Consider the following 13,649-nt stretch of genomic DNA (forward strand, 5'->3'; position numbering starts at 1 on the left):
AGAGCAGCCACTTAAATATTCATGAATTGTAATAATATACCATTTTGAGGTACTTCAAGGAGAAATTCAGACACAAGTGCCACAAGTAAAGGCAATACTGCTACGAGTTACAAGAAAGTGAAAGAGAATATTGGCTCACTCCTGCTGCCCACCATTACACTGACATTTAGATGTGTTTCACTGGACTAACATGTAAAGATTGTATTAACACTATATCTGAGAGCACAGTGGCCTTGAATATCATGATATTAGCATGAAAAGCTGTGCAGCACTAATAAGACCCTGTATCCACCTCTGCCTTATGATTGTTAGCTTGTTTATACTTTATGATATTATGTTGTTGCAGTGAATATTATATTTATACTTTACACCGACTTTTTCAATGATATATGAAATCCATTAACCTTTCACTGTGTGCACTTTTCTAGAAACAGGTGGTATGTGGAAATGGCACCAGACTTACTCACCATACAAAAACATTCATTATTCATTTGCTTGGTTGAAGTGCAACTTTTTAATCTTTCATCCTATTAATATTTATGGGACAGGAGTGGTTAATAATACACCACTGATGTTTCTTTGCTGTCATGAATGTTTAATACTATAAATTGTCATATTTTAGCCTCAGAAACGCACAAACGTCCGGCAGCCATGTTCCACAAACCTAAAGCTAGATTTCCCAGTGATTATAATCCTTATTAGTATGTACTGTTTCATGCTGTAAACACCAGTGTGTTTATGGTGGGTCTAATGGTTTTATAAGATATGTTGTGTGTGAGTGACAGACTACGAGAAAGTGTTGACCCCCTCCTTCCCTCGTTGTGATGCATTGTTTTCCAGTGTTTTACAGTAGGTCAGGGTGGGGACACATAGCACTAAAATAGAACAGTACTTTCCTGTTGAGTTGGTTACGCACAATGCATGTTTTGTACATCGTGTCCCTCCCAATAATCAAAGGAATCCACATGGTTAAATTACTTTCTTTGATAAGTTAATTGCCATTAGGAATTTTATATTAATTCACAGCTTAGTGACAAATTGAGGAATGAGCAGTTGAAAGTGTGGGAAACAAGGCAATAGGATTGGTATGTGCAGGAAGATGAGCTAAGCTGTCCTGTATTCAGTGCATCAGTGATGGACACTATCTGCCTGCCAGAGGCCCTGACACTCCCAACCTGAAATTACTTTTCCCCTTTTCATAACTTCCATCATGCAGCTCACATCAGGGAATGATTTCTTCTTTTTTTTCTTTTTTTTTTTTTCTTTTTTTTTAGATATAACCAAACAAAAGATGTGAAGCTCATATTAAACTTGGCCAGAATTTCTGAGAGTCAAGAGCTGAAGCTTCAGACTGCCCTAAACAGCTTCTTTATGTTGGTAAAAGCAGGCAGGCACACAAAAACACAGAAGCCCCGCCCACATGCTGATTAAATCTAATTGGCTGCCCCTCATAAAAGAAGAAGAAAAAAGGGTTAAAGGGTATGTGAACAGGGATGACTTAAAAGCCCCTTTGAGATAAATAACAATCATTTCGGGCTTTGAAAGCCATTGGATAAAAGAAGGGACTTGTGCCTGTATTTTCTATTTTGATGCCATATTGTGAAATACAACATTAAATACCGCACACTGTAACCTATAAAAAGTATAAATAATTTATTTTGATCCAGGGTTTGTGCTTTGCTAGCTGTATTGCCTTAGGAATAACATTTTTGCAGTTATTTTCTTTAAAAAAAAAAAAGAAGGAAAAGGCTTTCTAACATTTTGTTCCATTCATAGTCACCAGATGGTGATTGACGGGGGCGACTATTGCTTGAACCATAATAAGAGCAATGATGGTAATGGATTGTCATGACATTTGATGAATGTTTCATTTAAAACGACTTTGTAATTTCTTTGTGGTGATCTCTTGACTCTTCACACCATCAGCAGCACAAAATTGAAAATTACAGTTACAGAGATGGGCAGTAACGCGTTACTTGTAACGCGTTACTGTAATCTGATTACTTTTTTCAAGTAACGAGTAAAGTAAGGGATTACTATTGCAAAAACGGTAATTAGATTACCGTTACTTTCCCGTAGGAACGCTGCGTTACTACGTTACTAAAACCGTGATTTTTTTTTTTGATTTTTTTTATTTATTTTTTTTTGCGAGAATGTCTCATGACAGTGACGTAAGCGAGTTAGTGACAACAGCTGTGTGCAGATCAACAATGGATCACATATCGATTGTAGGAGAGAGTATGAGTGTGCAGCGTTTAAAGCGTGGAAGTACTGACCTTACTTTGAGTTTGATTCCATAAAAAGTGACAAAAACATTAGCGTCCATCGTGCGTGGGAAGAAAACTTTTTACAGCGAAAAAAACCCCTAAACTTCCAAGCAAGCACCAAATGCGCAACGACGTAATGGGAAACTCACAGAGAAACTCGCGGATTCTTCAACTGACCGCGGCACACCTGCACCAGGGTAAACCTCTGCCTACCGCAGTCCTGCTTTACAGGTGAAAATAGAGCAACAGGACCGCTGAGTCTTTGACTTTATTTATTTTCTGCTGTGTTTTACTTGCATCTATTTGAAAGAGTGAGTGTAAGCACAAAAAATATTTTATTTTATGTGCTGGAATGTGTAGAAAATAGGTTTAAATGTTAAACTAATTTATTCAAGTCAGAGAATGTTGCATATAATTAAATTTTTGCTTGATGCATAAAGTTAAAAGATTAAAACTGATAAAACAAGTTAAAAAAAGAGACTTTTCCATTTGATTACATTTTGTATGATGGATTATGCAGAAAAAGTAGAATTGGGCTGAAAGATCTATCGCTTTATCACCTATTCAGGTTGTAAATCCTGTTTTTAAAAAGTAACTAAGTAATTAATTACTTTTGAAAATAAGTAATCAGTACAGTAACGGGATTACTTTTTGGGGAAGTAATCAGTAATTAGTTACTGATTACTTTTTTCAAGTAACTTGACCAACACTGTACAGTTATGACAATAATTGATAACTTGACCATAGTTAGCAAATAATAGCATGCTAGTCCTTTAAATCAGGGGTCCTCGAAAATTTGATGACTGCATACAAACTTACCCTGATGTCATGGCTGCAAAATGAGTTCACACATAAAACACGTTTGCTCACAGGATGATTGTTTCCAGTATTGGTTATTAGTTGTGTACTGATTGTACCTTCTTTTAAACAGTTAGTAAGGTGGCTTTATTTTCTTTGACCCAGCAGTATTGGTTAATGTTAGGAATGCTTTAATCACAGCGACACAATTGCTAGAGCTCAAAACTTGAAGCTGAAGGAAAAGGGCTGGAATTCCTTTTGGGGTTTTTATGGGGGTTAAGTTAAATTTGTTTATACGATGCCTTGCCAGGACAGATATTTTCTGTTTTACAAATTGCTTTGAATTCAGCTTTGGTCTGTACTTAACACTCTTCTAAAAACCACTAGATCTTGGCCTGCTCACAGAACCTCCCATACTCCTGTGCATCCTCCTGTCTCTCCGTCCATCTGCTCTTTTCTGTCATGTGATCATGTGAGAAACACAAGATAGACACACTAGGAGACAAGAAAACATGTTTTTCTCTCAAGTGTCATAAAACCAATTATTACTGACACGGTGCCAAGTAGCTAGTTCAACCAGTATTTTGTCTGCAGTAGAGACAGACACACAAACACTCTTCTTTGTGTTCGAAGTACACATTTGCATTAGGTACAGTGTGTTCTACAGTGTATATTGTTTATTATGAATATTGTTTTTATTGTAAATTTTCAAGGTAGGTTTTTTGTTTTGTTTTTTTCCTTAGAACAAACATATGTGAGCTGACATTTACTAAGAAACACACACTGTGTCTCTCGGCCATCTCTTCACAGAAACTGGGTGTGTTAGTTTCTTTAATTAAATCCAACTGCAGCCAGGTTCACTTTCAAAGTCTGCTAAAGGATTTCTTTTTAATCTCTTTTGTATTACTTTATAATAATACAGATATCGTTGTATTCACGACAAATAATGGCATGTATTTTGATTTCACCTTCACTGACTAGTTTACTAAGAAGTGCTGGCTTTATATCAAGGCTACAGATGTCTTATAAATCTACTGAAGTGTGTGTCTCTTTAGGCAACAATACAGAGTCACACAGTAAAGTGGTCCTCATGTGTTGAAGGCTGTAATAAAAGTTCACACACATTATTGCAGCAGAACATATGTGACTCTGCAGCGTGGCAGAAGTGTACAAGCCAACAATTAGTGTGTGTGTGTGTGTGTGTGTGTCATCTGATCCTCATCTAGGACATATATGCAGCAGCGTAGGAGCCACTACACATGGTACTCACCTCATCTTCTCCCCTCAGGGAAATGTGTTATATACACGTTTTACATATGTGTGCCTTTGAGTCGTGCATGCTCCATATAATGAAATGTGGTGTAAAAGGAAAACAAAAACCTTTATGTGCATGAAAAAGTCAAGCGCTTGCATGGATGTACTAGATTCACACGCACACCACCATTGTTAAGATGCAGGTGTAGCAGTGTTATGTAACAGGGTAGTGAGGATACGGGATGAATGAGTGGTCAAACACAAGGAAGAAAGGGACAGTGGGAGCATTACTGCAGTGTGAGGTGCTTTGGCCAATCACGTGAGACCTTCATCCCCTGAACACTACCAGTAAAGTATGGATTCTGTCACTGGATAGTTTGTTACTTTATAGGATAACGTATTGAGCACATTTAGTCTTTTTTATTGTATGTTAAAGCCTTTTTTACTCTGTGTAGTCACAATCTTAAAACATGAAACAACAAAAATCCCAGAAATGATAAACTGATGACAGTACATTCACTAAACTTCACATAAGATCTAGTGTGAAGTGTACTTGTGATTAGCTTTTTATGTTTAGTGCCGATTGTTCTCGGTGCTTATGACGCACTGTTTGACTGAGTCTTATACGAAAGCTCCTTCTGTTAGTAAGAATATTAAAGTTTATACCAAATGAATATGTCCACACTATAAAGACAATGCACAGCCATAGGAGACACAGCACTGAAAATGTACACTAATGTAAGCAGTGACAGGCTGCTAAAGCTTTTCAGCTAAGCTGCGGTTTTACTTTTGATTTTACTTACCTGTGTGCTACTTTGCCATCTAGTTTACTACTAAAAAAAAACTGCCAGTGAAGCAAGCTTCTACTTGGCTAACCTTTTTTTGCAGTAATAACCATCATCACTCACTAGTTTGGTTTTGTGTTTTTGTTTTTAATAAGAAAGAAAGAAAGAAATAGAAATTCACACCAAACAAGACCTGAATTTGATAAAAAATTTAAAGTTTTATAGTAAAAACCACTATTATAGTATAATATCAGCATCTGTCCTTTTTGTGTCTATTACCTTCTCCTTTCCTCGTAGCAAATTTATGTATTTTCATTTGTATATAATTATATCTCTCTCACTGCCTCTGGCAGTTTAAAAATATTAAAAGACTGTAGTATTTAGTACACGCTGTTCCTAAACCCAGTTATGTAATGCGACAGCCAAAAGCAATGTGCCTCTAAAAAGTTTCAAGTCTGGTCTCAACTTGCCTGTCGCTCCTGTGACAAGTCGCTAATCCTCTCATGCTCAGCTGTTGTTAAACATGACAGGTTCAATTGATCATGACAGGCTATACTGTGTCATCATTACTGCTGTTTTCCATGTTTTTATTTATTTATTCATTCATTCAGTTTTCAGCTAAGTGCTGTTCCCTTGATACAGTACACGACTCTAGTCTTAATCATTCATGACATCATTCCAGATTTCCCAGCGATGCCCGGCTGTCGTTTGTGTGTTTAAACTGGCCTCAACTACTGCAGAGATATGAGCTTATGCACCTGGCTGTACCCGTGTGAATTTTAAGGTCACACATGCATAAAAACATAGCAAAAAGAAAAAAACAGCAGGAGTTGCACTGATATCCCACGCAGTGATTATGGCTTGATCATACATACCTTATATAACACCCACTCTACTTGGCATGTCATCCCTGAAGCCTGGGAGGCTTTAATGACAAAGTAAAAGGTGATTTTTGGCTGTTTTGGAACTGACGAATGTTGGCGTACTGTTACTTCTGCTATTACTACTTCTATTTATCATATCACCAGAGTCGATTTTCCATGTTGACAGTATTATAAGGGCTAACTTTTGCACTGTCAGGGGTCAGCCTCAAGGCAGCAGGACGGCATACTGTAAATAAATGGCACCACTGGCCCACACCTTGCTATATATCTAGAAAAGCAAACAAAAGCTAACAGGTACAAATGTAAAAGTGAGTGAACCATGAATGGACTACACCTCACTGTTTTTGTAAGGGTTGAATGAAAAGGATACCCCCTCCCACCCCCAAATGGAAGTAATAAATTGGATTAAGCATAAATTTCTCCGTTAGGTACACACTCGTCGTCCGGTTTAACAAAGAAAAATGTCATTTTGTTACTGAAAAATGGAAAAGGCAGCAATGTTGAGATTTCAACCAGAAATATGTCATAGGTTGTTGTTTATCTGCAAGCATAATGAAAGGCTTTGGTTTGAATGATAGTTACAGCAATGAATGGAACAGGTTAAAGTCGCTGACTGTCACACTAAGACCTTTGTGATTGCCAGTAAAAGAAAACAGCCTGGATAAAAGAGCTGTGCAATCTGTAATTCCTCTGGTCAACAGCCAACGGGGGTATTATGTGCAAAGATATTAATTCAAGATTTTAGAAGGCTTTTTGTCTGAGACTCATTCTGATTGAATCACCAGATTCAAGAACCAGTTGACCCAGCAAAGACCTTCATTTATCTGATCATTTCCCGGGAAAAGAACAATGGGCAGCATGATATAATCAGCAGGCATATATATCTGATACTTGTTTAAGTTTTATGTGTTTAAAGATATTTGTGGTACACAGTTTGAAGCTGGAATAATGAGCACGTGTAACTGCAGTAATATTCCTGAAAATTCCTCCCACTATGCATAAAATTAGTCCCAGCATAAGAATTAAAGGATATCTGGATTAGTTTATCACTTGATGATATTTCTCAATACTTTTTTTCCAATTTCATTTTATTGTATTTATTTATTTTAAAGTGAAATAAAACTAATATTTAAAAAATAAAAAATAAAAAAAATAGTGTTTGGGGAAAATGAGGTGGTCTGTGCTTACTCTGATCGGCATCTTACTTGTCTTAAATAAACTGTCATGCTCGAGTTCTTTAACTTCCCAGAGCTTCCTATTACCCGTAGCCTAGATTGTATCTGATGTCTGCTGTCTTGAGTATAAACACCTGCTGAGGACAGGATGAGGGAGCTGTAAAGGTTGATGTATGACTGAGGTCTTTGTTTCTGCTTGTCAGATGCAGAACTTGCCACTGACGTGTTAAAATGGAGTATTGTATGTTGGTTAATAAAGAAGAGCGGCCACACAGGAAATCTCTGACAAAACATCACAAAGATACAGCCATAGTGAGTTTTCTCGACACTTGAGTATTGTCAAGTAAGAGTCAGATATTCTGTTTGTAAACCCCCCAGTACAACTGGCCTACTCTTCTTTATCCTCTCGCTTGCATTTATCACAGGTGTGTGATTTCAGTCCCGTCCTTGCACTATTTTTTTTTTTTTTTCCTTCAGATGGTGAAGATGTGAGGAATTTCTCTTTATAAATGTTTTTTTAAACCACCAGCTTCCTCTGTGCTGTGCGAAAATGTTGTCATGCTAACATGCCACTTCAAACCGTGAATACTTACTCGTTAAACATCAGAATTTTGCAGTTGACATTTAGTGAGTGTAGATGCACCGAGCATGTGGGCCACCTGTAAGAAAGTAATAAAAAATTTGTAGATCTGTTTAAACGTTTTTGCTCTTGCTAGTCAGTGCCAAAAATACTATTTGAATAAAGTTAAACAACTTTATTCTACTAATATAGAACAGCAGTTACCTGTTAGTTCAGATATGTTATAATGCCACCTGTTAGATTTTTTTCTATGTAATAGGAAGTTGTTTTTTTTGGGGGGGGGGGGTTAAGAAGGTGAAAATTAAGATAAATGGCATCTGTGCAAAACCAACACGGTTCTGCAACACTTTAATGTAGAAAATGAGCTGTTGTATGTGAACTGTGTCAGTGTAAAGTAGCATATAATCATTTGATGGATGAAATGCATAACCACATTCTGCACAGGCTTCTGAAGGCTGCTGTTCTCGCACTCCTGCTGTTAGCCACAGTCAACAAACTAGTACGATGGTGTGTGTGTGTGTGTGTGTGTGTGTGTGTGTGTGTGTGTGTGCAGGTTAAAGAAAAATAGTAATATTAACTCAACTTAAATTTAATGTGCTCTTACCAGGGGACCCGTAAGTGCAACAGTGCCCATTTCCACAGTGGTTCTCCAAGTGTATCACTGGTGTCAGGTGTCACAGACGCATCATGTACTAAGAAGCCAGTTAAAGCAGGAAGCACAGAGTACCTGAGCCCAGCTTGTGGGTCTTGCTGAGTCACGGCAAAGGAAATGGTTTTACTGGTGCAGCACTGTACCACAGTCTCTCTCGCTCTCCCTCTCTCTCTCTCTCCTGTTTCCTTTATGTCTCCTTACAGTTTAATTGAATTTAAATTATGCATGGTGTGTCTGCTAGAGGAGAGTGAGAATAGTAACAGAGTAAGAATGACTTTTCTTTTCATGCCTGTATGTGCCGTCCATATCTGTGTTTGTATACATTACTGTATATTCATCAGTAATGTTTATTTTGTAACTTTCCCTGATTACTTTTGTGCACACAGCCTCTAGAGCCTAAAAGCAACCTGAGCTCAGTTTAGCTGACTGATGTTACCCAGCTCATCATTCCCCATTACTGCGCCACACACACAATAGGCTTTACATCATTTATTGTATGAGTGTCTGTGTGAGACGGAGCTTGACACAAGTATGTCACAACCATCTTAGTGTATTTTTAAAAAATAAATAAATTTTAAAAAAAAATCCATCTCCCTGTAGTGTGGTCCCAACCTGATACCCACACTAAATGTTCTAGTAGTGCCATGAAGCTCCTCGTGAGTGCAAACAGCATTAACGCAGCAGTTTTTGTTTGACACGACGGTGAAATATGTTAAAATATGTCAGTGACAAACAGTCTGACAGTTACAGACTGTCAGACTGTAACATGTCAAGAGAGCTCATTGTGTTCACTATTTGTTAGATATGTTTGGATAAATGTATTGCATATAGAGCTGATGCTTTCACCTCTCGTTCCCTTAACAGAACAAATCAATGTGTCCCTTGTGTATTGATTTAGGGGTCAGAACAATACAGCTCAAATGAAAAACCTGTGACGGGCCGGAATAAAAGCTGTGCACAAATGATTGCCCACAAATCTGAGTGAGCTAAAGCAGTGTTGTACCAAAATTCCTCCACAACGATGCGAGAGACTGATAAGAGCATCAAGAAAATGCTGACTTTTTTGTGCTAAAAGTGGTTCTGTGGGCTACTGAGTCATGTGGTATACTTATGTTTGTTTCACACACTGCTCTTACATTTTAGCTTATTTTTTGTTAAACCCTGTATAATACATTGTGTTGTAATGTGTTGTTGTTCATCCAACATTGTTTTAACTATTTTAAGACTTTTTAAAGATTTGATCATTTTTATATTAAACATTATAACCGAGCGAGGATGTACTTTCTTTTTACTGTGGCTGTGCGTTTAGGCAAGAAAACGTTCTCTTAATTAAATATTCTCTATGCACCTTGTGAATTGAACCATGCGTGCAACAATGTCAGATTACAGGTAATTTTATGCTTTTTGTTGTTGGGTTTTTTGTTTTGTTTTTTTTGGGGGGGGGGGGTGTTTGTTTGTTATTATTTGGTTGTGGTGTTTTTTACGTTTATGTGGTCCGGGGGGGGTGTAACTTGAGTGTGGTCAATGTAATGGCAGGAACAAGCAAACTGAATGGTGACTCAATGTGGGTTGTTGCATGGAGAAGGGTTTTCACAAGTTTAGGTTTCCACCTTGAATGAAGGGAGCACACCCATATGCGCAGGCATGTAGACTGTCCAGCTGCACACACCACAAAAAAATCATTAGCCATGCAAGTCCAGATCCAGCAATTGTTCAACAGTGTTTTTCTTGTTTAATAGTGCTTGTGCGTGTGCATTATTCTCCAAATGGTCATTTCTTGTTTTTGTTTGAGCCATGTGTTTTCATTTCTTGTGCCATTCAGCTGTCTCTGGAGGGGGGGGGGATCTGCTAATCCTGGAGGCACCTTAGTTTTCTTATAGGATTTCTTTGCCTATATAAAGTAATTATTTGAGTTCATTTAAAGGCTGAGCACTGAATACTGTGGGGTTGCTCCATGGGGTTGTGCTGCTTAGTGAAACATTTAAATGGTTATAAAGACCACCTTGGCCATATGCTTGTATAGTATGGGACCAGGTCAAGGAGCACTATTACCATAGTGTCAATTCTTCCACTGAATTACCTCCACAGGCTTGTATAGTAAGACGGCCAGACTGAGGGCTGGTCACAGTGAATGGCTGTTTTGCATCAGGTTGGGTCTGTCTCCAACCACATGCAGCTAAAGCCACCATAGCTAACCTGCTCAGTCTAATCACTTCTCACACACTGACAGAAACACACAATCAAGCCAAACAGCACTGAGTCAATCAAACACAGAGTTGAGAAAAGGCATATTCCCACAGACAAACTTTCATATCTCTTCCAGCCACAAGTCCTCCTTCACATCATCACAGCACAGTCAGACATTTTAATCCAAGAAACTCAATTGCTGTTTATTTCATGTGGAGTTGATGCAGGCTGGGTTATTATTGGCTGGTAAAGGAGAGTGAAACGGCCTTGACGGTAAAGACGGGGTCTCACTGTGCAGTGAAGCATAGCTAGAATTTTAGATAATACTTTGTGTCACAGGCAATGCATCTTTTTTAATTTTGTTCAAAGGCTCTGTATCTATGAAGTGTTTTTGTGTCAAATATTTAAAGTCCTTAGAAACAGAAACAATGAAAAATAAAGGAAGGACAGATGGTATCTGAAATATTCAGAGCGCTGCTCTGTTTGGATCCAAACACGCTTTGTATGCATAACCTCTTTCAGGATGTTTGTACAATATTTGATTCCACGTTGCTGGTTTTCGCCTGACGGATTCTCTTAGATAAGCTGCTGGGTGGGGACAAAATTGTTTGTGGTTTATTTGGACCCAAGAACATTTTCTACGTCTGTTGGCTTTGGCAGATGAGCTAAATGTCATTTGAGCTCCTGAGAGTGATCATCTGTGGTGCAATTTAAGAGGAGCTGTGGTATGGATGGGATCATTTCAAATAAATGCCAGAAACCATAATTAATAACTGAATAAACCCACAGAATTGGTTCTGATATCCAGGAAATAAAATGAAATCGTTTTATATTAGTTCACTAAATGAACCAAACTAAATATGTGAAGTCGATCGGGTTAAACTGCTGCATGTGGGTGTAGCAGTCAGATCCCAGAACATAATTATAACTCACCAGTGTTGTTTGTGTCTGCTGCCATGTCACTTATTAGTCTGGAAGCTTGGGTATTAAAAAACTGTTCCCATGAGATGAAACCTGTCCTACAGTAAATGTTCAAGATGGAAAACGGCATTAATTGAAAATCACGTTATTGGATTCTGCTTAGATGATAAAGCTTAAGATCTCTTGCAGTGTGTAGGTTTTGTAGACACGCATGTGATGAAGCAACATGTAGGCATTCTGCCAAAACAAGCTTATGAAGTGTTCCAGCTGTGTGTTTGTATTCTCATGATGCTAACTAATGCTAAAGCTAGAGAACCAACCCAAGTTATGATATAAGAATAATGTAACAAAGCAAACATTTCTTCTTGTATATTAAAAAGTAGATGTCCCATTTTCATTGTCATTATTGGTTGCTCACCTCTGGAAAAGGCTGTGTCACATCTTTATTATGTTCTCTTTGAACATTTAGCACAGGATTGATTGGACACGTTAGACGGTTGTCGAGTAAACGTTATCTTATTCTAGGATTCTATGATGCCAGTGTTTGGCTGATCCCTAGTATTTATGGCCGAGTGACAAATTCACTATCTTTACACACTGAACGTACTTGACATTTAAATGTGTACGATAATGAGAAATGTTAGTAGAGAGATGTTTGGCTCAAAAACTGCAGCACTTCTGTATCACAGTGCCATCAAGCCCTTGGATCTGTGTTTTTTTTTGTTTTTTTCTTTCTTTCTTTTTGTTTAGATAACTTGCTAGGATTTGTAATTTAATGTGATCTCCACTTTTTGTTTTCCCCTAAAGTTGAATATTTCTTCACATTTATTTCTGTCTTTCAGGGAGTTGTCATCCAGACAGCAGAACAGCTTCCCGTTCAGGAAGGCCAAAGAGTCGAAGCTGATCTGACACTGAAGGAAGAAGAAAAGATGTGATGGAACAAGGGAGGAATACAGTGCTTAAACCTTACTATGTAGTTTGGTTTGGGATCTGGAATAGTTGGTAAAGGACGTGTGATTAAGTTGCACCTCAAACACACCCAGATCATCTGAGGTCAATCTGATTTTATAGTTTGTGCTGAGCTGTATAGCCAATCTCAGATCAGCCGCAGTGTGAAACCTGCTAACTGTTTTATGTAGTTTGATTGTGTAACTGAAATTTTATTGTGTGCTTATTTTCTGTCTACTGGTGCAATGTATTTCTTCTAGTTGAATCATAAATGCTTAACACTGACATTTTATTCCCTTTAGCAGCTGACACTAATAAATTATGATATTGTTTTTGAAAGTGACACGTTATTTATTTAGGAGCATGCCCAAACTGCACTCTGCGTTGGTTGTGCCAGTTTTTCATCAGACTATCAAAACCACCGTCTTACTATGTAATTATTTTGAACCAGTATTGGAACTCTTATCAGTCACACCCAGAAAGTGTCACCAGTGCTCAGTCTTTGATGTTTGTGTTCACTGCATTTAAATTGAGTGGAAAAAGCTTTGGAAATTGGGTCAGTTTGACTGGTTATTGGTGCAGTTGTGCTCCAGGATAAAAGCGGTGGCTTCTGGTTAAAATGCTGAAAATGACCACATTCTACAGACGAGGACTGTCTTGTAAACATTAACTGTCATTCCTCCCTCGGACTCAAAAATAGCAGGAACAGAAAGAGCAGAATGTTTTTGTAGCACTGCAATAAATATCAATAAGTTCAGGGTGTTCAGTGTGTGCCTTCGATACTGGAGACTGTGGTTTACATTTAATATGACAAAGCTCAATATTAGCATCATTTAATCAGACTTTGACGTACAGAACTGTGGAAAACAAGAAAACACAAGAACTTTGGTTTGGATTTCAATGATTGTGGCTCCCTCGTGATGTAACTTTTAACCAGGAAGCTTGTGCGTAAGTCTGACTCGTCCTGGTGCTACTTTACGTTAGTATGTAACTCTGCGTTCCAGCCACTGAAGACGGCAGTCAAAGCTGAGCACTGGAAATATTTTGAAGTTTATGGTTTAACATCATTAATGGTTTACGTAGCCTTCTAGTAGAAGAACATTTGACTGACATGGAATGACTGAAATAGATTTTTGGGGATGACCCTCAGTTAGCAGCTGGTTGTACTAAAGCTAAGCTGGAAGCTTCTAGCTGCATT

The 13,649-nt window shown here is 38.0% G+C and overlaps 1 protein-coding gene across 2 annotated transcripts in view; it reads left to right on the forward strand.

The window, feature by feature from the left end:
- si:ch211-266k8.4 (rab GTPase-activating protein 1) overlaps positions 1–13,260 on the forward strand; it is a 59,397-nt gene extending 46,137 nt beyond the window's left edge. For both annotated transcript variants that reach the window (XM_040035940.1, XM_040035938.1), the window contains one exon: positions 12,346–13,260. In XM_040035940.1, coding sequence (XP_039891874.1) covers positions 12,346–12,412 — 67 coding nt within the window. In that variant the 3' untranslated portion in view covers positions 12,413–13,260. The remainder of the gene's footprint in view (positions 1–12,345) is intronic.
- Positions 13,261–13,649: the final 389 nt, after the last annotated feature.

The sequence above is a fragment of the Simochromis diagramma genome, unplaced genomic scaffold, assembly GCF_900408965.1.
Source record: "Simochromis diagramma unplaced genomic scaffold, fSimDia1.1 OVJJ01000333.1, whole genome shotgun sequence".
Taxonomy (NCBI): Eukaryota; Metazoa; Chordata; class Actinopteri; order Cichliformes; family Cichlidae; genus Simochromis; species Simochromis diagramma.